Consider the following 26,271-nt stretch of genomic DNA (forward strand, 5'->3'; position numbering starts at 1 on the left):
AAAAATCCGTCGGGCCCGTTAGGCCCGCCAGGACCGGCCCAGGCCCGGCTGACGGTCCCAGGCTAAACGGTCTCGGGCTCGTGGGCTAATCTATGAAGACCGGCCCATCACGGGCTTCTCAGGCCCACCAGGCCCGGCCCACCAGGCCCGTTAGGACCGCGGGCCCGGTCCGGTCCGGTTCAGGCCCGGCCCACCAAGCAACATAAGTCACACCTACTTTGTCCACCATCCATTTTAAAAAAGCATTTACTGTTACACACAATATTGAATAAGTCTTTATGTTTAATTACGATAAATTGTCATGTCCTTTTTAATCTGAGGCATTCTGGCACATTTAAGCAGGAAAAGGATGACATAGTCATAATGTATTGTTTACCCTCAAAATCGGATAACAATTAAATTTATAAGTGGTTTCAAGGATACGTGAGTTAAATTGATACAAAGTGATAAATTAAATTACAATTGAAATAAAGTATGGTAAAGTAAACTTAAACCATACAAATTGAACAGTTACAACCTTGGAGGTGAGCCAACCTTGAACAAAATGCACTTCGATCAGTGTCAAGACACAATTGAATAATAAATTTAAAGAGAAAATACTAGTATATTGCTTCTGAATGCGTGTAACAATATAATATCTTTTACAAGTAATCAGACCCCATTTACATAGTAGGGAAGTCCTACTTTATGTACAATTCTATAAAAGGTAAAAATCTCATGATTTGCTGATTTGCCGATTCCTTATTGATACGTGCTGAGATTCCCGCCGTAATATCCGACTGGTCACGGATACTTCGGACTTCTGTTATTTCGGTCTCATGTTGGCTGTACAGACAATGTTTCCCCGAGCTCGTTCGGGGTCAGGGTCCGTTCGGGGTCATGGAATGTTCTCGAGGACAGACATTCTGACCTCGTGTTCTGGTTAGATGGGACTCGAAGTCGGTCTTCAATCCCTCATGTTTCGAGCCCGATCTGTTGTGCAGTAGACGAGCCTGATTTTTGACCATATACAGATAGTCCCCTCTTTTTTCTGAGAGTAAACGACGAGAAACAATATGAGCTTCTGATTCTCATCTCGATACTCCATGTCAGAAATGACAAAATAAATGAAACATCTCGTCAGTCACAACTCAATGGCATTAAATGCTTGTCAGTTGCTGGTCGGCCACTTCTGGATTTGAACCGTCGTTTGAAAACTATAAATACCCTCTTCCTTATCCATTAAAACTATACTTCCAAACTTTCTACCCTTGTTTCTTTGCAATTTCTCTATTTTCTAGCACTTATACTCTGATTTCTTGAGATCCTTTGTAAGGGATTTTGTTTGTCTCCACCTCAAATTATTAAGCGTACTGCTCTAACTTCCTCTTCTTCTTTTTCCTCCATCTTTAAGAGAAATGGCAAAAACTTCAAAAACAGTTCCCCAAAAAAGAAACTGCTTCTACATCATGGCCGGCCGGTGAGGAACCAACGGCGGAACCTCCTCTTAGCGCGTTCATTCCTGGAGGTGCTCCGTGACCTTCGATTTTAAGGTTGAAAAACCTTCACCCGTGTCGGGCCAGGGTGAGAAGGTTTTGAGGTCATATGCTCGATCGCTGAAAAAATTCTCCCCATGGTTAAAAAAGATTGCAACTGGGTCAACAAAGACGTGGTGGTTCTCAGGCCCGATGAAGATATCACTACACAAGTCGAGGGATACTTAAGTTTTTATACTTATCCCTTTATGTTGGGCCCGTTGGACCCGGTAATCATCCATTTCTGCAAAAGGTACGAGGTGTGCCTAGGCCAGATTTTTTGTTTTGGAGAATTGTCATCATTCTCCAGTTCTTTGTGAGCAAGATCGATAGATGCTCGTTCATCATCGACCACCTTATGCACATATACAGTCCCCGACTTTTTCGGGCGGGAGGGGGGACTGATTAAACTTGCATGCCGGGCTAGTAAAGCCATATTCTCGAGCATCGATGAAGATCAGGATTGAGGTTGGCTAGGATGAGTTGTTAGAGTGAGGACCTCGGACCTGATCCCAGTCGAGCACATGTCGTTCCCTGAGAAGTGGAAAATAAAATGGAAGTAAAGTTTCGTTTTTCCCAAAATATTATTTTTTACTCTTTTTTCCTTCCTTCTTATCGGTGTTTGGTGGCGATGTAGCTGTTGTTCAGGTCCCGAACGTAGTCCCTCAACTCAAGGAGTGGGTCGAGGGCATGTTTCTCGAAAGCCATATTCTGAACGCGTATGGCGCGAACTTTCAAATGGTCGGTGGGAGGTCCGTTCTCACGGTGAGATTCCTTTCTTAAGTGGACAACACTTGGGTTTCCTTCGTGCTGCTGACTTCTTACTCGTTTTGTTTCTCTTTGTAGGTCTTTCCAGGGATGTCACAAGGAGGCCCCCATCCAGTGACGAGGATGGCCCAGCCGAGTCCCCTACTCCGAGACAGGGTGAGGAGAAGAAGAGAAAAATGGCTCCGAGTTCTCTGACTTGGAGAAGAAAAATTCAAGGAGGAGGCTAGTGCGAAAATCTAAAGAAAGCACCAGTTCTCAAGTACCATCATCAGACTCTCTTTGCTAGCTAAGGGACGAATCTAAAGAAGAAGAAGAAGAAGAAGCCTCTGAACTAGTGGCCCGCGTGCGATTGCAGATCGAGGGACGAGGGGTCTTCGAATCAGAGAGAGGTAAGGCCGATCTGCCTTGAGCCAGGGAGGCCGACGAGGAGGTCATGGTCGGGTCCAGTGTGGAGATAGTGGTTGGAGACAATCTGGAGGCCATGGTCGAGGCTTCCCAGGATGAGGGTAGTTCCCTGAAGGATGTACTCGGCATGATAGACATCACCGAGTCACTTTCGTTCACTGAGTCTATGATCAACGTGGCTCAGCCAGTGAAACCTCGCCCTAACGAGGGGGGCCCATAGAGCGGACGACCCCTTCCGCGGATTTTTCGATGGCATGGATTCTACCGCCATGAAGGATGTTACCGGTTTAGGTGACTTAGAGATGACAAGGAAGAGTCCATCTTCGGGAACAAGCATGCCTTCCTCAAGCTCGAAATTAGTTAACCGGTTCCCAACTCCAAGCGTGGATCCTGACCGAAAGCGATCGATTGTTATCTCGATTCTGGAGGATGCCCGAGTCCTTTCTGCCCCGGTAGGGGTGGCTAGTTACCTTCGGTGCTTGATTACTGAGAAGGACCAAGCCAAGATGAATGAGGTGGAAGTGCCCTGCCTGTTCAATGAAGCTCAACATGCGTTAAACTAGGTAACTTCAGATACCTCTTGATGATTTCTAGTTTGTACTTAGATTAATTTATAGATGATCATAACATTTCTCTTTGTGTTTGTAGGCCTCAGTGCTTCACCATGAAACTTTTCTCCGGTATCGAGAAGAGTTAAACCAATATGAGGCTAAGATTCAAGGGTTTACTGAGAAGAGAGATGTTCACAAACTTCTCGGCGAGCAAAGTGAAGGGGAGGCTAAGAGCCTCCAAGCTAAGCAAGAGGTGGTTCGGAAGGAGCACGCCGATCTGGTTGAGAAGATAAGAAGATTATTTGAGGTCAGTGATGATGATTCGGACACGGTGACTAATGGTACAAACCCGCAGGTCCAAAAGAAGCTTGATCAGATCGAGCAGCTCCAGGCAGAGGTAGATGCAGTAAAGGTCGAGGCCGAAGAATGGAAAAGAAACATGGATCACTTGTCCACAAAAAAAGGAGACTGCCCGGGTACAATTAGCTTCGGCTAAGGTTCATCTTCAAGATGTAAAGGAAAAAGCATTGGTGCAGGCCAAAATAATCGAGGAGCTTCAGTCCCAACTAAGTTCGGCCATCTCCGACCGAGAAAATTTGGCCACGGAGCTTGAAACGGCCAAGTCGGAGGCCAAGGTGGTCAAAGTCGATGCTAATGAGATGGTGGCTATTTATAAAGCCGATGCCGAGGTGACTTAGGTTCGAGCAAAGGATATCATCAAGCACGCGAAGCGGTAATCTCGAACGGAGGCACTTGAGGAAATTCATGCTCAGGGTTTTGACTTATCGACTGAGATTGAGAATACCGAGGAGCTCAAAGCCGAGGCTAAAAAGTTGGGTTATCCTAAGGATGATAATGGTTCCGAGGGTTTAAGCGGATTCGAGGGCGGAGAAGACCCCGAGGATGACAAGGCAACCCCCAGCGAAGACCAGGCCACCTAGGCTTTTGCAAATGTTTTTATTTTTTGCTTTTTGTATTATCTTTTGGTTGAGGCCGTTTGGCCTTTGTATAAATTTGTATCAAGGTCTATTAGTCTTTGTAAAAATCTTTTGATATGTATATAAAGCTTCTTTCCCTTCAACAATTTCTGAGTTTTTCCCTTTGCTTTGTTACTTATATTCACAAAGATTAAAATGCCTTAGCATGAAATAGTTAGGTTAGGCTCAGAGGTTCGAGCAAGTCTTGCCTTCAATATTATTTTGTTTGTAAGGCATCGTGGGGGTTCGGTGTGACCAAAAATTTTACCCTAAAATACTTATACTTTTCTAGATTACAGTTTGCCGAGGGTAGCTTTTAGAACTGGTTAAGAAATTTTAAGGTCTTGTTGTTTTTGTTATGAGTCTCCGACGTCTCCGAGCCGTTTTAATTTGGCCATAGCCTTTTTAGTTCGGGTGTTTCACCCTGAGTTATCCGGACTTGTATAGGATAACAGTCCCTGAGTGGGGATGGTCATAACCTTTAAAATTCGGGCGTTGCCTTCCCCCAAGCTCCAATGGCCCGAACCGACCGAGTTTGTTTTCGGACGGCAGTCCCCGAGTGAGAGTGATTGTTTGAACTCTTATTAAGATGGACCTTGGGCTCGATACCTTTAGGGGATCAGATGTAGGAAATTTCTTGAGAAATGCAAGAAAATTTTTAAAGGACAAGATATTTATCCGCAAGGAAGAGACTTCATTTTATTCTTTGTGCATAATAGTTATACATGTGTACATGATTTGTGCCAGGGTTCGAGTAGTCTATACAGGCCCAATTTATTTGACTGTTTGGCCCTTACAACAAATCCTATCGATCGAGACCCTTTAATTACGAAGTTTCTTTTCTTGTAAAGTCGATATCCGAGGGTAATGCCCCCTAGTATTCGAGGTCGATCATTGAGATAAGCCTCGGATAGTGATGATGCGATCTTTGACCCCAATTCATGAACGGTCTTCTATTCTAAGTTAGTAGGATCCACTGTTGCCTCATTAAAAACCTTTCTGAAAAACCCATTTGGGATAAAACTGGTTTAAGGAAAAAAGAGTGCAACGCGTGCTTTCATACCTAAAAATCTGTACCGCTCCTTGTTGGTCACCTGCAAATGTTAGTTCAAGATATAAGTAAAAAGTAATGAATGGGGTCGTACCTTAGCAGTAATATCGTTTCAAGTGAGTTATATTCCATTTGATCGGTAGTTGCTCGTCGTTCATTGTTTCGAGTTTGTAGGATCCTTTTCCGGTGATCTCGATAATTTGGTACGGTCCTTCCCAATTCGGTCCCAACTTCCCTTCGTTCGGGTTTCGGGTGCTCAGTGTGACCTTCCTTAGTACTAAGTCTCCTATATTGAAGTGTTGAAGGTTGGCCCTTCGATTGTAATATCTCTCAATCCGTTGTTTTCGGGCGGCCAACTGGACAATGGCAGTTTCACACTTTTCATCTAATAGCTCCAGGCTCGTACTCATGGTCTTGTCATTCGATTCCTTTGTTGCATATCGGAATCTGATACTTGGTTCTCTGACTTCGATCGGTATTAGAGATTCGACGCTGTAAACTAATGAGAACGGGGTGGCCCCAGTACTGGACTTCGAGGTCGTACGGTATGCCTGTAGGACTTCGGGTAGGATTTCCTTCCGTTTTCCTTTGGCGTCGGTTAACCTATTTTTTAAGTTTTGGAGTATGGTTTTGTTGGTCGATTCTGGTTGTCCATTCCCACTAGCGTGATAAGGTGTTGATAAGATCCTTTTGATCTTATGGTCTTTGAGAAACTTGGTCACTTTGCCACCGATAAATTGTTTCCCGTTGTCGCACACGATTTCGGAAAGCATTTCGAATCGGCATATGATGTGGTCCCAAATGAAATCGATGAGTTCCTTCTCCCTGACCTTCTTCTATGTCTGGTCTTCCACCCACTTAAAAAATAATTAGTCATAAACAAAATAAATTGAGCCTTACCGGGTACCCGTGGAAGAGGGCCAATGATATCGATTCCCTACTTAATGAACGACCATGATGACAAAACCGAATGCAGCAGCTCTCCGGGTTGGTGGATCATCGGAGCATGTCTTTGGCACTCATCAATTTTCGCATGAACTCCTTTGCGTCCTTTTCCAGGTCGATCCAATAGTAACCAGCTCTGATTACCTTTCGAACCAATAATTCGGCACCTGAATGATTTCCGCAGGTGCCCTCGTGAAATTCCCTCAGAACGTACTCGGTATCTCCCGGTCCCAAATATATCGCTAGCGGCCTATCAAACATTCTACTGAATAGAGTTCTATCTTCGGACAAGCTAAACCCGTCTGCCTTCGTACGCAGGGCCCTCAATTCTTTTGGATCCGAGGGCAGTTTTTCCACCTTCAAATATTCTATATACTTGTTTCTCCAATCACAAGTTAGGCTTGTTGAGTTTATCTTCGCATGGCCTTCTTCCACTACCGATCTCATGAGTTGTACGACTGTCCCGAGTTGAGCTCGTCGTCCTCGACCGACGATCCTAAGTTAGCAAGGGCATCGGCCTCACTATTTTGATCCTGAGGCACGTGTTGCAAAGTCCACTGCTTGAACCGATGTAATGTCACTTGCAACTTGTCCAGGTACCTTTCTTCGTTCTTCTCTGACCTCGAATGTCCCGTTAACTTGGTTTAACGCGAGAAGGGAATCGCACTTAGCTTCGATCACCTCCGCCCCTAAGCTTTTGGCTAGTTCGACACATGCAATGATGGCCTTATATCGGCCTCGTTGTTAGTCAATTTCACAATTCTAATTGATTTTCTAACTATATTGCCTGTAGGTGGTTTCAATACGATGCCAAGTACGAACCCTTTTACATTCGAGACAATGTCCGTAATTAGGGTCCATATTCCCGAAGACATCTATGAGTTTACCAATAACTCTCTTTCGACCTCAGGTACTAGGACCGACATAAAGTCGGCCACGAAATCTGCCAAAATTTGAGATCTAATGGCTGTCCGGGATCGATATTCAATATCATACCCACTGATTTCCCTGACCCATTTGGCCAATCATCCCGATAGTTCGGGTTTATGCATTATATTTTGCAATGGGTAAGTAGTCACAACATATATAGGATGGTATTGGATATATGATTTCAGTTTCCTAGAGGCACTTAGCTAGGCGAATGCCAATTTTTCTAGGTAAGAGTATCTAGTTTCGACCTCACCTAGAGTCCTTCTAACATAGTAAAGCGGAAATTGCGTACCTTGCTCTTCCCGGACCAGGACTCCACTTACCGTTATCTCTGATACTGTTAAGTATAGGTATAGTTGTTCATCTATCTTTGGCGTGTGAAGCAGTGATGGGATGGATAGATATCGCTTGAGTTCTTCCAAGGCCCGTTGGCATTCCGGGGTCCATGAGAAAATCTTCTTCTTCTTCAGTAGCGAGAAGAACCGATGGCTCTTGTCGGAGGACCTCGAGATGAATCGCCCCAGGGCGGCAATGCGCCCGGTTAACCTTTGCACGACCTTCATATTGTCTACCATCGTAATATCTTCAATTGTTTTGATCTTGTTAAGGTTGATCTCGATTCCCCTGTTGGATACCATGAACCCGAGGAATTTACTCGATCAGACTCCAAATGTACATTTCTCTGTGTTTAGCTTCATATTGTACTTTTTCAATATGTTGAAAGTTTCCTGCAAATGTTTTAAATGGACCTCTGCTCGCAGGGACTTAACCAACATATCGTCAATGTAAACCTCCATTGATTTTTCCTATTTGTTCCTTGAACATCTGGTTTATTAGGCATTGATAAGTGGCACCGACATTTTTTAATCCGAATGGCATCATGTTGTGGCAATATGCGCCATACTTAGTGATAAAGGTGGTTTTCTCCTGATCATCCGGGTCCATTCGTATTTTGGTTTTACCCGGAATATGCATGGAGAAAACTGAGGATCTCATGGTCGGACGTGGAATCGACCACGCGATCGATATTGGGCAAAGGGAAAGAGTTCTTGGGACACGCCTTATTCAAATCCTTATAGTCTACACACATTCTTAATTTGTTCCCCTTTTTAGGGACTACCACTATGTTTGCTAACCAATATGGGTATTTTACCTCCCAAATTGACCCTATTTTAATGAATTTAGATACCTCGTCCTTGATGAAAGCGTGTTTAACCTCAAACTGGGGTCTCCTCTTTTGCTTGACCGGGTAGAATTTCTGATCCAGGCTTAGCTTGTGAGTGGTTATCTCCAGTGGGATCCCTGTCATATTAAGATAGGACCAAGAGAAATAATCTATGTTAGCTATAAGAAATTGAATGAATTTTTCCTGAGCTCGGGAATTAACCTTATACCAAGGTATACCTTCCGATCGGGTAGATGTTCGATCAATGTGACCTTTTCTAGCTCCTCGACTGTTGATTTTTTGGTGTCGGAATCATCGGGGACTATAAAAGATTTGGGAACCCCGTAATCATGTCTTCATCAGTCCTATGTTTATCCGATTGGGTCGTGGCCGGTGACGGTAATTTCTCTTTAGACCCTTGTTTTGTATCCGAACTTGGTTCTTTTGATGTTGCAAGTGTTGATATCAGAATCACTTCTTCGATTGCAAACATTTCCTTTGCGGCTGGTTGTTCCCCGTAGATTATTTTAATCCCTCATGGCATTGGGAACTCTAATACTTGGTGAAGAGTTGGATCTATAGCCTCACGAACAGGGCGTTGTATCTCATATCTCTTTCGATCACATAAAACTTGGTTTCTTGGATGGCCCCGATGGCATTCACTGGTAATGTTATCTCTCCCTTAGTGGTTTCACATGCCATGTTGAATCCATTTAGAATTCCGATTGCAAGCACGATTTAATCTTGTAGGCTGAGCTGTTCTACGACCTCGATCGGATTATGTTGGCCAAGCTACCTGGATCAATTAGCACATGCTTAATTCGAGATTTATTTATGAGTACAGATATTACCAATGCATCATTATGGGGATGCACGATCCCTTCTGCGTCCTCATTATTGAAGGACAAAGCTCCTTCTGGTATGTAATCTCGAGTCCGTTTTCCCCTTGTGATGGATACTTTGGTGCGCTTCAACATCGGCCCTTGAGGTACATCGACCCCACCGATGATCATGTTAATGATGTTTTGAGGTTCTTCTTGTTTGGTCTGTTTATTAGAATCCCTATTTCTGAAATGATTCTTGGCTCGGTCGCTCAGGAATTTTTGAAGATGCCCATTGTTGAATAACCGGGCTACCTCCTCCCTCAACTGTCAGTTTGTTCATCTAGTTTGTATCCCTTTGGGTCGGGTTGGATTATAGAGGTCGAGGCCATTTGGTGTCTTTGATGTGTCCGATAACTGATACGATGGAAGCAATATCAACATTAAAGTTATATTCTGATAACCTTGGTGCTTCTTTAGGTCCGATAGTTCTGTCGAAACCGTTCTTGCTCATGAGTCCCCGTCTGCTCTGGCCTCGGTACTTTTCCTTTCATTTCTCATAGAACTCCGTTCGGACCTGTTGCTTCTTTGATCCCCATATTATGGCTGGTATCGATACCTGTTCGACCTTGGTTCACAGTCGATATCTCTCTTGACTCTGTCGATGGGTCTAACAGGATAAACGGACCCGGAAGGAGCCCCTAGTTGATCATCTTCGACTCTAATTTTTGATTGATATCGATTATGCACATCAGCCCAAGTAACAGCCAAATACTCTACCAGATTTTGCTACAATTGTTGTGAAGCCACCGAACTTCGAACATTGAGTCCTTGGGTAAAAGCTTGAATGGCCCAATCATCAGGACCGGCGGCAGATCCATCCATTCTATTTGAAATCGGGATACGAACTCCTTGAGCATTTAATTATCCTTCTATCTTACTTTGAAAAGGTCTGACTTCCTGGTTTCGACCTTGATAGCTCTGGTGTGTGCTTTCACAAATGTGTCTGCAAGCATAGCAAATGAGTCAATAGAATTAGGAGGTAAGTTGTGATACCATATCATAGCTCCCTTTGACAAGGTCTCTCCGAATTTCTTCAGCAAGAGAGACTCGATCTCATCATCCTCCAAGTCGTTTCCTTTGATGGCGCATGTGTAGGAAGTGACATGCTCGTTTGGGTCAGTCGTTCCGTTGTACTTAGGAATCGCGTGCATGCGGAATTTTTTAGGGATCAGATTTGGAGCCGCACTTAGAGGAAAAGCTTTTTGTACTAACTTCTTGGAATCCAAGCCTTTCAATATCGGCGGTGCTCCCGGGATCTGGTCGATCCTGAAATTGTAGTTTTCCACCTTTTTGTCATTTGCTTTGATTTTCTTCTCCCCTGATTCTATCCGTTTCATCAGCTCCTCGAGCATTTTTATGATCTCGGGGTTGGTACCCGACTCGTTTTCATTCAACCTCTCTGTGACCGGTTCTTCCTTGTGGGTGATTTCCCGGGACTGATCGGGTTCAATTCTACTCGATGTGCGGCTTTGGTTTTGTAACTGAGCTATCGACGCCTGTTGAGCTTGTAATATATCGAAGATCATTCATAGATTGATCCCGTCTCTTGTATTGTTTTGAGTATTCTGCACTGTCGATCGGGCTCCACCACGGATGATATTCTCGGGGTCAGTAGGAAGGTTTGTGTCGATAGCCACATGCGAGTTAGCGTCCAACGGGTCCGCAACTGGAATTGCGATGGGATCAACGAGTAGTACCTCGTTACCGGGCGCTATGTTGTTATTTTTACCGTGGTGACCGGACTCATTGTCAAGAGGTAAAGGTGATAATTGTGAGTTTGACATTTGAGCTTAAACTTGAAATCAGAGACACTTCAAAGAACAAGTGTAAAATTGTGTGTGATAGAAATTTGTATCACACAACCACTATTATCCTTAGCTCACAGTGGACGTCAAACTATTTACCCTCAAAATCGGATAACAATTGACTTTGTAAGTGATTTTAAGAATACGTGGATTAAATTGATACAAAGTGATAAATTAAATTACAATTGAAATAAAGTATGGTAAAGTAACCTCAAACCACACGAATTAAACAGTTACAACCTTGGAGGTGAGCCAACCTTGAACAAAATGCACTTCGATCAGTGTCAAAACACAATTGAATAAGAACTTTAAAGAGAAAATATTAGTATATTGTTTCTAAATGTGTGTAATAATGTCTTTTACAAGTAATCAGACTCCCTTTATATAGTAGGAGGTACTACTTTAGGCACAATTCTATAGAAGATAAAAATTCCTGATTTGCTGATTTGTCGGTTCCTTATTGGTACATGCCGAGATTCCCGCCGTAATATCCGACCGGTCATAGATATTTCGGTCTTCTATTATTTCAATCTCATGTTGGTTGTACAAACAATGTTTCCTCGAGCTCGTTCAGGGTCAGGGTCGGTTCCAGGGTCATGGATTCAATGTTCTCGATGACGGACATTCTAACCTCGTGTTCTGGTTCGATGGGACTCAGAGTCGGTCTTCAATCTCTAATGTTCCGAGCCTAATCTGTCGTGTAGTAGACAAGCCCGATTTCGACCGCATACAAGTATAGACTCATAGCTTGATAAGATTTGAACGAAAGACCTCTGAACGTGTTATATGAGTTCAAACAAAAATTAAAAAGAAGAATAATCAAGTGTTATAGAATATTCTCATATATCACAAAAAAATAAAAGGGAAAACGATCAAGTATTACAGAACATTTTCATATATCTCTCAACGAGATATGCGTCAAAATATAAAGACTCGTTCCCTTCGCACATAATCCACAAATTCACTTGATGCTCATTGTAGTACAAGTTAAAATAGTAAATCTTAAATTCTCATAAAATAAGAATTATAATGTGGTGTTGATTTAATTTAGTCATTCTTCGATTATTTTTTTCCCACTTTTACTTAGTTTTGCTCTTACTTTTTTATAAAGAAAGCATGATGTGCACTATTAAAAGCTTTACCAAGAATATTATGATAATTTGTGTAGTTCTACGAGGTCGATTCAAGTTTGTATAGCAAGCAAGCCATATGGTTTTTATTGTACGGAAATTTTGTTTCCAAAAGTTCTTATGATAAAAATTAAAAATAAAAATAGACAAAAAAATACAACTGCCTGGACTGCCTTGATTTTTTGCTATGTTCCAGGTGGTATACGAAAAATTAGAGCCTTAAGCAATCAAATTTCTAAAAATTATCACTATTCCGAGCTGAATTATTTTCATTTAACATAATCAATACATCGAGTTTGATACTCTACGAAGTATTGGTATCAGAAATCAACATTATGATGATAAGAATGCCACTGCATGTTGATTAGACCCAAGTATCAGGGGATGATGTCTAATAATAATACAACATTCTTGCCTTAATTAAATAACAAGAATACACCCTCAAACATGAATAATCTTTTATAGCGTCAATGGCTTGTAAATCACATCTTACATCTTTTATACACTGCATTTGATATGTGTTGTAATTGGCATGCATTAGTTTATACACATGCATTATAGAGTTCGCCAAATAATTTATGTGTCATTCTCGCGAAGAACCTAATATCTGCTTCTCAGAACATTCCTTCTGGTGAATATCTCTACCTCTAGATGTAAATTCAAACATTTTGGTTAAATTTATAAAATTAAAAAAAAAATTAGATTACCTACCACAACCTTTTATAGATCAAATTGTTTCTAAATTGATTGCAAAAAACAGTACATAATACTTTAAAAAAAAAAATTAAATTCTCAAATATGAGTCTGCTTTAATAATGGAACTGGCCTGCTAAATTTTGAAGACATGATTCAAATATACAAAACAGCAATTGCTGGAGAAAAAAATTGAATCCGCCACTTAAGTTTGGGTCAACTACGAAACAAGGGTGTCTAAAGTTCAGCTTTAACGAGGTATATTTTCAGCAATATATTGACATCCAAGTGGTTCTAGAAAATTGTCATAAGCAAGTTTTTGCCTTAATAACTTTCTGGTCTTCATTCCAGTTTCTTAGAGCTTTCAACAGACACACACAAAAACAATCTATTAATAATTAAAAGAGAAAACTATGGTTTTGGTGACTTAATTATTGGCAAATTCTAATTATGGGTTCTCATTTAATTAGACAAGTTTAACCTTCAACTAGTAGAAATGTGGCTTCTGCGCAATGGGTAAAAAATAGTACGGGCTAGCCAGTTTTCGGCAAAAATAGCCAGCGTTTGCAAAGTAATTGAAAAATAGCCAATATTTTGCTGCAATACGGAAAGTTCCAGTATAATACACTGGAGATCGGTGCACCCGTGTATGAACTTCCAGTATGTTATGCTGGAACTCCAACACGCGGAAAGTTCCAGTATATTATGTTGAACCGGTATATTATACTAGAACTCCAATATAATATACTGGAGTTTCAATATACTTTTGCTGGAACTCCAGTATAATATACTGGAGTATTTTTTCGGATTCTGAACAGTATTTTCGTTCACATTTATCTTTACATGAAAAGTGACTAATTTTATTACTTTTGAAACTGTGGCTATTTTTGAATGACCGCTTATAAATCTGGCTATTTTTGAATATCTTCCGCGCCACAGTGATGTCTAACAAAAAATCATACTCCGCAATGATCATCCTTCTTCATCTTATTTTTCACATGGAGTTCGGGCCCGTGAAATGAAAATGTGTTCAATTGGATCTACTTTACGTCCATCTTAACCCAATTAAGTCCATCCATCCATCATACTTGTAAAAATAACACGGCATAACCAGTTTTTGGATTGGCCATTCAAAAATAGTCAGCGCTTACTAAGTCAATAAAAAATAGTTATTACGGTCCAACATAATATACTGGAGTTCGGTGCACCTGTGTATGAACTCCAGCATATTATGCTGGGCCGGTATACTTTGCTGGCTCCAGTATATTATGCTGGACCGCATACTTGCTGGAACTCCAGTATATTATGCTGGAGTTCCAGCATACTTATCATGGAACTCCAGTATAATCTGCTGGAGTTCAAGTATACTTATGCTGGAACTCCAGCATAATATACTGCCGTATTTTCCGAGTTTTGAACAGTGTTTTCGCTCAAATTTATCTTTACATGAAAAGTGGCTAAATTTCGATTACTTTTAAAACTGGACTATTTTTGAACGACCAATTGTAAATCTGGTTATTTTTGAATTTCTCCCATAAAAAGAGATTTTTACATATCTATATACTATTAAAAACTTTATTACCAAAAATATCTATGTTTAGTTAATTACCCGACCTAAATAAGTTTTGTTTACAAAATATATATATTCCACCTTAAAAGGCTCTCAATCAATTATTAGTGTCTTCAATCAAGGATTTAGTTACACCATTTTCCTTTTTTTCCCCATCTTCTCTCTCTTCTCTCCAGATTCTGTTTGCTATACCCTTTATATCTGAGATCTTTTCTCCTCTTTGAATATTCATTGTATTTACACTTCCTCTGAGTTTTTCTTACGTTTTCTTCGTGCTTGACGAATATCGAACACTATGGGAATATCGAACACTATGGACCAATATAGAATTTCCTTCTTGTATCTGTTGCCAATACCTTGAAATGCTTGTTTTTTTTAAGGTTTCCTTCCCTTTGTAATTCCGGAAGAAACTAAGGAGTCGTTTGGTAGGGTGCATAAGAATAATGCTGAATAGGGTGTATAAGTAATGCTGGTATTAATTATGCTTGCATTAGTTATGCTGGTATTAGTTATGTTGATATATTTCTTATCCATTGTTTGGTTTGATGTATTAAAGCATTGCACAATTTCTAAAAGAATTGTTTGTTTACAAAAATGCCCTCAAAACTAGTTCACACTCTAACTTTTTAAAAGAAATATATGTTGAGAAATATTTTTATATGAAAAAGTTTACAAAAAATTATTTGATTTGTCTACCTATATTGTAAAATAAAATTAAATATTTATTTATAAAAAAGAAAATATGCTAAGTATTTATTTATTTACTAGGGATATAATTTTATTTCTCACTATTTGGATTATTTTGAACTTGCATTAATATACTAACTAGCATATTTTAATCAAACATAAATTTTGAAGGACAATTTTATCTTTAACTAAGCTAATGCATGCATTAAAACTCATTGCATTGCTAATACCATTGTTTTCTATGCATTAGTTATGCATAGGATAATACCAAATAGGATGTATAGTTAATGCTTGCATAACTAATGCATAGGTTCAAAATGTGTACCAAACAATGTATTATTAATACACAAAGCTAATGCATGCATTATTTTATCTAATGCATCCTACCAAACGACCCCTAAATCTACAGTTTTAGTACATGATTCAAATTATCTAACAGCTTAAGCATACAAATTAATGAAGTTCTGTCAAGCATTTCCAGTGTGGCATGTGTATCTAGAGGCAGAAAATATTTATTCATGAATTTTCTTGGCTCCTTGAACTGTAGATAGTAGTAACAGATTTAATGTGCAGGAGATACTCTTTTCATATATGCTTGCATACCTTGGATGCTTAGAAATGCAACTTATTACTTCATCCAAAAAAGGAAGTTTGATGGAATTTTGAAATTCAATCTCTTAAAACATTATTGGCATTTGTCAAATTGCAACACCGTCTTAAATACAACTTAAATATACTTTTTACACAAATTTTATAAAATATATCTTTTGTATATTTTATATTTGATTTATACATAGTAATTATATATTATACAACTAATTTACAACTTATCTATAATTTTCATATATTATTTCTACCTAGTTAAATACAACTACAATATCATACCACTTAAAAATAATTTTTATACAATATGTCTTTTGTATATTTTATCTACGATTTAAATAAATTTTATACAACTAATTATATATTATACAACTTATCTACAACTTTCACATATTATTTCTACCCAGTTATATACAACTACAGTATCATACAACTTAAATACAATTTTTATACAATATTGTTCAACTTTTATACAATATTTAAATAATATATATCAGAATACAATTTTTCTATAATTTTACTATAACTTTACTACAATTTCTGTAGTATAATGTATGTCATGTCTTATTCTTCTTCTTATTCGAGTTTCAATTTGAAATTCAGCCAGAATCAAGTCTAATCTTCAGCAAAACACCCTCAAAATTGAGATATAAACTCCAAACAATATTTTCAATTGTTTGCAACAACACCCAATCCAAACAAATAATGGTTTTTGAAAATCCAAATTCGAATTCAAAACTTCAAAGCTTTTTAATGGTTGTCAATGGTGGAACTGCTGCTCTCTTTTCCTTTGCTTTACATTACTGGAATTAGGGATTGAGAGATAGAGAGAGACGTAGAGAGAATTCCCAATTATTTGCAATAACACCCAATTCAAACAAATAATATTTTTTGAAAATCCAAATTCGAATTCAAAGTTTCAAAGCTTTTTAATGGCTATCAATGGTGGAATTGCTGCTCTCTTTTCCTTTGCTCTACATTACTGAGGTTAGGGATTGAGAGATAGATAGAGACGGGGAGAGAGAGAGAGAGAGAGAGAGAGAGAGAGAGAGAGAGAGAGAGAGAGAGAATAAGGATGGGAGAGAAAGCATAAGGGAGAGTGAATAAGGATAAGAAATAATTGATTCCTAATATAAATAGATACTCATTTAATTCCTAAAGTGTATATAATTGGTAAATTTGTATATAAGAGGTAATTAAAATTGAAACTTGAGTAGGGAGGGTAATAAAGTTTCTAATAGTGTATATGTATGTAAAAATCCATAATAAAAATTCTATTACTGGATATAGTGCACTGTTAAGGTTGGTGTCTGGTCAGCTTGTGCATATTTCTTGTTATTTTATTGAGTAATTGTAATTTACTACCAACAAAAGTATTAAATACCTCTATTTACAAAGGTGTAAGTCGAAGAAAAATAAATCACATAATATTTTTCTCTTTATTAGTATTCAAAACCTTATCTCCCCATGATTTTCATGTATTTTATAGCAAACAATAATGATGATTATTGACCCTAAAAAAATTACACATAAAAGACATCTTTTAGTAAAACAAGTGTTTGCCTTAGGCGGAAAAGCAAACTTTAATATTAGTAGTGGCCTCAAAAGAAAAGGATATAATATATATGTTACACCCTACACCTTCCCACCCCCCCTCTAAAGAAGTTGGAATTAATAAAGCCTTTAAGCGCAACTAATCAGCCGGTAGCACATTATGGAGATAAAGGGTGATTATGCATTTTATTAGATTGCGCCAGCTGCCCCACCTGACACATTGTCTGGTGAGGGGCAAACTGTTTAGCACTTGGGGCGGAATTTTCTAGCACCTAATATAAAAAGTAACGCAACTCCTCTCTTTTTCATTCTACGACATCCCACCAGCTTTAGGATTTTCCAAAATACACTCAAACTCCTTCTAAGAACTCTTAGACAATTCAAGGCTAATCCAAAGCGAACCTAGCAAAATTTAACGAAAAGGGTCTCGTGATTATCTTTCATCACTAAGCCAGTTGTCTTCTTGTTATACTGATTTTGAAGACTTCCTTGGAAGCAAAAATAATCATTATAGAAGTGTAAGAATTTAGAAAGCGTAGTTAGTTCTTTAAAAAGGTGTGAGATTTGACTTTCTTTCTTTGGCATGACTTGATGTAAGCGTTTCTTTCTAAATGATTCTTATGTCGTAAGACTTTTTTGTTATTGATGTTCATGTTCTCATTCATTCTTTACCGGTGACATTTTCTTTCAAGTTTAAGATGTTCCCGGAAGGTATCGTAAGGTCGTGAAATGTAATTCACTTAGAATCTAACCTTGATAACTCTCAAATATAGTCTTGCATTGCGCTCTCTCTCTCTATATATATATACCGAGCTGCGCTATAGTTGGCCGGGTACAAAATCAATTACTGATCAGTTGATTATGACGTGAGACGTTATTAAGCCCTCTATAAGGCCGGGTATAGAATAACATAATATGAAATATTACTGATCTAGCGCTAAGGGATGATTTATGGAAAGACATCAGGAGTATAGCAGATCAAATGAATGGGGCATGGGCAATAATGGGGGATTTGAACTCAATCCTAAACAAAGAGGAAAGAGTGGGAAGCAGGGTAACATATGCAGAAATCAAAGACTTAAAGGAATGTGTGGAATATTGTGGGCTACAGGAAATGAAATCATCAGGATGTCACTATACTTGGAGTAATAAGCAGGAAGGACAAGATAGAGTAATGAGTAGGATTGATAAAGTATTCATAAATACAGAATGGATGAACAAATTACCAATAGATGAAGTGTAGTATCTGCTACCAGGAGAGTATGATCACAGTCCAGCAATAATACAATGGGAAGGGAATGATAGACCAAGACAAAAGGCATTCAGATATTACAACATGTGGAGCATGGATACTTCATTTATGAGCAAGGTAGAAGGAAGCTGGGAACAACATATACAAGGATAAAAAATGTATAGGATAGTGGGAAAGCTGAATAGACTCAAGAAAGTGTTAAGACAACTAAACAAGGACAGGTTTAGTGATGTTGAGAAAAAGGAAGAAATCTGGTTGCAGAAGCTATTAGAATACAAGGAGGAAATACAAAAAGATCCTAGGAATGAAGGACTAAGCATAGACGAGAAGAAAATGACAAAAGAATATATGTACTGGAAGGAAGCAAAAATAAAATACCTACAGCAAAGAAGTAAGGTACAATGGATCAAACAAGGGGATATGAACACTAGATATTTCCATTCTATGATTAAGGCAAAAAGGATAGCAACTAGAATTTTCACCATATAGGATAGCCAGGGGAAAACAATGCAAACAACAAAGGAAGTGGCAACAGCTTTTGTGGAATTCTATGAGAAGATACTGGGTACAGACAAGAAGAACAGGAAGCATGTTGTAAGCAGATTAGTTCAAGCAGGACCAATGGTATCAGAAGAGCAAAGAGCAAAGATGTTAAAAATATTTACAATGCAGGAAATCAAAGAGGCATTATGGGGAATAGATGGTACAAAAGCACCAGGACCTGATGGATATGGAAGCCAATTCTTCAAGGAGAGCTGGAACATAGTAGGAAAAGATGTTGTTGATGCAGTCCTAGAGTTCTTTTAATCTGGGAAAATGCTTAGAGCAATGAATACTACTGCAATCACACTGATACCAAAGTCTACACATGCAGCAACAGTAGGGGACTACAGACCTATATCATGCTGTAATGTGGTCTATAAGATCATTTCAAAAATGCTATGCAAAAGACTGAAGTTGATGTTACCAGAGATAATATCACAAAATCAAAGTGTATTTGTGGCAGGGAGGACAATTGTACAGAACATTCTGATATGCCAGGATCTAGTCAGATTGTATAATAGGAAGAACACAACAAAAAGCTGCTTAATTAAGGTGGACCTGAAAAAAGCCTATGATTCAATTGAATGGGATTTTGTAAAGGAAATGTTACATTCTCTCAACTTTCCAACCAAATTCATTGGGTGGATAATGGAATGTATAACTACAACAAGCTACTGCATCAACTTGAATGGAGACTCTTATAGGAATATAAAGGGCAGAAGAGGACCAAGACAAGGGGATCCAATATCACCCTTGCTATTTGTTATCTGTATGAAATATTTCACAAGAGTGATGGGCCATGTTACAAAGTAGAAGGAATTCAAGTATCACACGAAATGCAAGGAGATGCAACTAACACACCTGTGTTTTGCAGATGATATGATTCTGTTCTGTAAAGGGGAATATAACTTTGCAATGCTGATGCTGAGAGGACTAATGACATTCTCCAACACTTCAGGGATGACAGTAAATGCTGAGAAATCGAACATTTTCTGTGCAAACATGAACAAGAAGGAAATGGAAGACCTATGTGAGATAACAGGCTACAAGAAAGGAAAGCTTCCATTCAACTACCTAGGATAGGGATGACAGTTGGGGCAGGGCAAGGCGGGGCGGGGAAAACAGTAAATGGGGCAGGGCAGGAAAATATGTAAATGGGGCGGGACGGGGCAGGGCAGGGCAAAACTATATTTTAGAAAAAATTTAGTGGGGCAGGGTAGGTTGTAGGTCAGCCCCTTGCTTACTTTATTGTTCATGTCTTCTTTTTCATAAATTGATATTGAAGTAGCTAGAGGATGTCACAGACACAAATTTGGAATAATACCTTTAAAGGATGGTAGAATTTTCTACGTATTAATGAATGTAACGTGAAAGCTACAATTAAAGAAATAGACAATCCAAAGTATACATACTATGCATTATCTTGAGAGTGAGAGAAGCCATGTGCTGTATGATTTTCAGCCGTGACATTTAGTAATGCCAACTTTAATTGTTCGCAATTTATAATTCGTGAAAATTTTTAAAAAGAATGCCGGAGTCCCTTCTTAATTGTCAATATTTATAAAGACAAATATTGACAATTAAGAAACACATATAATTGCAATATAATTGAAATATTGAAATATTGAAACAAATATAATTGCAACAAATATTGAAATGTAATTGCAATATTTCAATACATGTTAAAAATTATGTATCTTCTCATAGTTAATCTTCGAAGATGATGGTTAAAAACCAAATAGCACGTTAATCTTCGAAGATGATGGTTTAAAACAAAGATGATGTTCTTTGTTTTTCTTTGGCATAGTTGATGTAAAATATGGTATTTATATAAATATACGGGTAAGACAAAGTATTTACTGGAAAATGAAAAAAAAATAAAAATGAATCTAAACGGGGCAGGGCTTAATAGGGCAGGGCAGGGCGAAATTTTGGAACAAGGCTAAACGGGGCAGGGCAGGGCGGGTCAAAATCTTAGTGGGTCAAAGGTTGCCCTGCCCCACCCTGCCCTGCCCTGCCCCAATTGCCATCCCTAACCTAGGAGTCCCTATTTCTCCTAAGAAGTTGAATGCAGTGGATTGTGAAAGATTAATAGACAAGATATTAATAAGAGTCAAGGGATGGGGGTCCAGGAATCTCTCATATGCTGGAAGAGTTCAATTAGTTAACACTGTGTTACTGCATCTTCATACTTATTGGGCATCCATGTTCATACTGCCAAAGGAAGTGATGAAGTCCATAGTTACTATCTGCAGGAACTATCTATGGGATGGGAGAGTGATTACCAACAAGCCTTCATTGGTAGCTTGGGACACTGTATGCAGACCAAAGAAAGAAGGGGGACTAGGGATACATGAATGCATAGTCTGGAATGAAGCAACAATTGCCAAATATGCATGGAATATAGAACAGAAATGTGATACACTATGGGTAAGATGGGTGAATCATGTATACATAAAAGGGAAAGATTGGTGGCAATACAAGCCACCTCAGGATTGCACATGGTATTGGAAGAAAATATGTGACATTAAAGAAAAATTTAAGGATGGATTTGAACAAAGAGGATGGAAAGCAAAGAATAAACAGTACACAATTAAGGATGGCTATAACTGGAGAAGAGGAGAAGCAATCAAATGGCCATATGCTAGATGGATTTGGAACAGGCTAAATGTTCCAAAACACTGTTTCATTGGATGGGCGATCATGAAGAAGAGATTACTTACTAGGGATCGATTGAACTTGATAGGGGTGAGCCAAGAGAAGACATGTCTCCTATGTGAAAGAGCAGATGAAACAATCCAACACTTGTTCTTTGAATGCAAGTACTCAAGAAGGCTGCTGGAATACTTATGCAAGTGGCTGAAGATCAAAATAAATAATGCAGACCAGAACAATATATGGAGGAAGATAGGAAGATGCATCAAAGGGAGAATATGCAGGAACTTTGTAGCATCTATCATCACAACAATCATGTATGGGATCTGGAGAGCAAGAAATGAGGCACTGTGGAACAAAGCAGTACCAATTCCAGAAAAAGTATGGCAAGGAATCAAGGAAGACAACAAGTATAGAGTGCAGGAAATAAAAGATAGTAGGAAAAATAGGAAAGAAAAAGAATGGATAAATACATTGTATAGATAGGATACTAGAGAGCAAACCTACCTAGTAGGGATATATAGGAATAAGCTTAAGGAGATAAGGTTATAGTCATAACATAATTACTAAATTGTAAAAGTTTTTTGTCAGTGGGAGATAAATAAAAATTTTCTTTTACCCAAAAAAAAAGAAATATTACTGAGCGTTCTTGAGACCGGGTACGCTAAGTTCTGTTAAGACTGGGTACAACCGAGATCTCGTGAGGCTGGGTAAGACCGAGACCTCTTGAGGTCGGGTATGATGTGATGAAAGCATGGGACTTTATCGAGTCCTCTATGAGGCTGGGTACGACATGAGATCATATGCCTCAAAGAGTGGGTAAATAATATTATATTGCACCTAATGCATGGGCCTAATGAGTGGCTTGATTTTTATAAAACTTACATACATTTATGATTTATGGATACTACAGTTCATGCCCCCGTAACTTATTTTCGGTATTCAGGTTGAAATTGTATCCATATCTCTTAGGTTATGCTTTTGGTATACATACATTATCAGTCTACATACTCGGTACATTTTTCGTACTGACGCCCTTTTCTTTAGGGTGTTGCGTTCATGCCCACATGTATGGATAGATCCGGTGACATCCCTCTTCAGTAGGGTGCTCGTTTCAGCTGTTGGTTATCGCACTCCACTTCTCTAGAGTAGTTGTACAGAAGTCGATAGGTATTGAAGTATATGTTTCAGTCATTTTGGGTACGGTGGGGCCCTATCTCGACTAAGTTAAGTTATATGGCACTTTTAGAAGCTTGTATACTAGAGTCCAATGTGTATGTAAATGTTGGGATATTAAAGTTTCCTCTATAGTCAGTTGTGAACGTTTCTTTTAAACTTTGGTACTATACTTGGAGGTTTTGCCGGCCCAAATTTCATGTTGAAAGATCTAAGTAAGGATGTTGGTTCACATGCGCCTTTGGGCGTCGTGCCGGTCCCATCTCCCGAGGTTGGGGTGTGACATATATCCCAAAGAAAGGGCAACCCACCTCTCCTACCAACAACAAAAAAGAAAGAAAAAAGCTACATTCATATGCAGGACTTTGAAGTAGTATATATATACTTTTGTAACTTGTGGGTGTTTGAAAGCCATAGCATTTTTATGATCACAAAATCATAATGTTAAAAACAAATTTAAAAAATTAAAGTTAAATTGTTTCTAAATATAAAATAATAATTATTTTTTAACCAATAAAAAAAATATCACTTGAATGGAAGGAATACTTAGTTATTCAGCAAGCATTGCGTACCCCAAACAGTTGTTGGGTTTTAACTGGACTTCGGAAAATTAGGGGGCCCAAAGAGAAGGACGGGCTGAGCTGAAGTTAGGAGTGAAGCCCGTAGAAGATTCTTATTGACAGTGTCCTAAATTTTCTCCTAGGAAGCTTGACTAGTAGATTTTGAATCCGCGGAACACGTTTGGTTCCAAAGCTTGTAGAAAGCCCTAGAATCTTCTATTTGGGGTCAATGCTTTTATTATTACGACCAAAGATCAAGAGAATGATTACATTTTGAAGCCATCACCATTCTCGTTTTTCCAAATCGGTAAGTTTTACAATTCTTTTGTATTAATCAATCAATTTCACCGCATCTTGACCTATTTTGCGTCCGTTCCATGAATTTTATGTAATTCTTAATTTTAATTTGCATCTTATGTGATCTGATCTGAATTTAAGGCAATCGCAAGCTATAGCTCTTTCCTTTATTTATAGGAACATTTATATTTCACAATTTATTAGGTTGAATTATGATTATAGATAATTCAGCTTTACGTCATTGTACAAGGGGTACGATTATAATTTAGGGTTTCTTGTTGTGCGCCTAATTTTCCGTCCAAAAAGCTATTTTAAATTCAATTTCAAGGTATAGCAAATAGTTGGATATTCGATTTAGGACAATTGCCCTTTACAAGTCACTTCAAACTTAGAGATTTTTTCAATGCCATAAAGAATGAAATAGAGGTGAAATTCTTCCTCTCTAGCTTGGTTGATCCATGATTTACCTTTCATCTATGCGTTTTTTCGTTTTCGAAAAATGTATGGATCAATTTCGATTCTTTCTTTCTCTTGACTATTTTTTGAGTGTTTTTTCTTCAACAAATTTCCAGGCTGAATATATGAATTGGAGTTGGTGATTTTATAGTTGTCATATACGTATCATTTTAATTGAGTTTTTTTTTTTTTCGTTTTAATTGTATCATATGCTCAAGCAAAAGAAAAAGTTCTCATTTTTTGTTGAATGTTTGTAAAGTGACAGCTAGTTCTTGTATTATGGCGGATATCATGTTTAAGGTTTCTGCTTTTTTATGCTGATCTGCCATTCATTCTGTTTATCTAGATTTTGCTAATCGCATTTGTAGTGCCTTTTGACTCTATTTTTTAATTTTTAAAAATTTTATGTTGTGCGCAACGTCTGTTGGTTCTGATTTTGTAACTAATCTTGGAGGACTCCTGATTGACAGGTGAAGTGCATATCTGTGTGCCAATAAGAGATATCTGTTGAAATGCAGAACTCAACTACCAGTGCATATGAGAGTTCTTCTTCCTCAGGAAATAGTAGCAATGATGCTGGTGATTTTGAATGTAACATCTGTTTTGAATTGGCACAAGACCCTATTGTGACACTTTGTGGTCACCTCTATTGTTGGCCATGTCTCTATAGATGGCTACGGCTTCACTCACAATCCCATGAATGTCCTGTTTGTAAGGCCCTTATACAAGAGGAGAAGTTAGTCCCTCTTTATGGCAGAGGGCGGACTTCAACTGATCCCAGATCAAAACCGATCCCTGGGGTTGAAATTCCTAACAGGCCAGCAGGGCAAAGACCTGAAACGGCTCCTCCGCCAGTATCAAATGCTTTTCCTAATCTCGGTTTTGGTCATGTGGGAGGATTTTTTCCAGGAGCATCTGCTAGTTTTGGTAACTTTACAATGTCTGCTGGTTTTGGCGGGTTGTTTCCATCGTTGTTCAGTTTTCAATTTCATGGATTTCCCAGTCCAACTGCATTTGGTGCAACATCAAATTACCCATTTGGATATCATCCTGCATATCGTGGGGCGAATGTTCCTAATGCTTCACGGCCAGCCCAAGGACAGGCAGATAACAATCTGAAGCTTATGTTCTTACTTGTTGGATTTCTTGTGTTCCTATGTTTGTTTGGTTACTGAATAAACTTTCCCTCTTCATCTCAGGCAGCTGGTTCCTGATACTAACTTGTAGTAATCATTCTTAATGGTTGTAAATACGTTGAACTTTTGCACTCATGATAGAGTTGCTACACTCAAAGGAACTGATGTGACAAGCGGATTCTGCACTTCGCATTTTCCGTATAACATATTTTTTTCCCTTAAGATGTATGTGATAAGGAGTACGAGTGCTAGTGACATTGCCTAGTTTTTCCTTTCCCTGCGGAAAACAGGTATTCAAGAAGCCTTTTATTTTATACCTCATTCCCGGTTAGCCATTTTACTTTTTTTCTTTTCTTTTTCAAGTTGGCGTTTCATACTTACAGGGCCAAGTGTGGCTCCTCTTACGTGATAGTTAGTGTATGATTTGCTGAAGTAATGAGTTATGAACTAATTATAATGGTGATTAGTGGGACAGAAATTATGGCTTGTTGTCGTGTCTTCATCGTTTTTAGGTATGTAGATTGAATGTGATTGTGAAACCTTGTCTGTGAAAGATGAGAAATAACAGATGATTTCAATAATTTCCATCAGCTGATTGATAAGTAATTGGGGGTAGGGGTGTTCAAATCGAACTGGAAAACCGCACCAAATCGAAAAATCAAATCAAACCGATTAGAAAACCCGACTAGGTTTGGTTTGACTTCGTTTGGTATTGAGTAAAAAAACCCGAACCAAACCGACATATAAATATATAAATTTTATTTATATTTTTAAGACTTTATAGTGAACTTTTTTTAGAAAACGTAGAAATATTTGGGATCCTCTCATGTATTAACCTTGAAAGCGTAAATTAACGAAAAATTATTGTTAGATAACTAAGAAAATAACTATCACGTATTACTAAAAAAATTAGAATATTTTAATAGATTATATATTTGTCAATTTTTTCCATATTTACTAAACA

General features: G+C 38.5%; 3 protein-coding genes across 3 annotated transcripts; all 3 read left to right on the forward strand.

The window, feature by feature from the left end:
- The first annotated feature begins 18,640 nt into the window (after window positions 1–18,640).
- Window positions 18,641–19,291, forward strand: LOC104214111 (uncharacterized). Its single transcript, XM_009763736.1, has 2 exons — window positions 18,641–18,880; window positions 18,974–19,291. The coding sequence occupies exons 1-2, from the start codon at window positions 18,641–18,643 to the stop codon at window positions 19,289–19,291; spliced, it is 558 nt and encodes a 185-aa protein (XP_009762038.1).
- A 1,965-nt stretch (window positions 19,292–21,256) lies between these two features.
- Window positions 21,257–22,168, forward strand: LOC138885633 (uncharacterized). The gene has a single exon (XM_070166602.1). The coding sequence runs from the start codon at window positions 21,257–21,259 to the stop codon at window positions 22,166–22,168; it is 912 nt and encodes a 303-aa protein (XP_070022703.1).
- Window positions 22,169–23,596: 1,428 nt separating this feature from the next.
- Window positions 23,597–25,628, forward strand: LOC104214109 (uncharacterized). The gene is made up of 2 exons (XM_009763733.2): window positions 23,597–23,725; window positions 24,642–25,628. The coding sequence occupies exon 2, from the start codon at window positions 24,684–24,686 to the stop codon at window positions 25,344–25,346; it is 663 nt and encodes a 220-aa protein (XP_009762035.1). The 5' UTR covers window positions 23,597–23,725; window positions 24,642–24,683; the 3' UTR covers window positions 25,347–25,628.
- The last annotated feature ends 643 nt before the right edge of the window (window positions 25,629–26,271 follow it).

This window comes from Nicotiana sylvestris, chromosome 2, assembly GCF_000393655.2.
Source record: "Nicotiana sylvestris chromosome 2, ASM39365v2, whole genome shotgun sequence".
Taxonomy (NCBI): Eukaryota; Viridiplantae; Streptophyta; class Magnoliopsida; order Solanales; family Solanaceae; genus Nicotiana; species Nicotiana sylvestris.

Bases quoted from the DNA above. Each gene is read 5' to 3' on its own strand.
- LOC104214109 (XM_009763733.2), top strand. From the start codon at position 24,684: ATGCAGAACTCAACTACCAGTGCATATGAGAGTTCTTCTTCCTCAGGA.
- LOC138885633 (XM_070166602.1), top strand. From the start codon at position 21,257: ATGAAGTCCATAGTTACTATCTGCAGGAACTATCTATGGGATGGGAGA.
- LOC104214111 (XM_009763736.1), top strand. From the start codon at position 18,641: ATGTATAGGATAGTGGGAAAGCTGAATAGACTCAAGAAAGTGTTAAGA. The intron at 18,881-18,973 runs GTACAATGGATC...TTCACCATATAG, and splicing joins ACCTACAGCAAAGAAGTAAG to GATAGCCAGGGGAAAACAAT.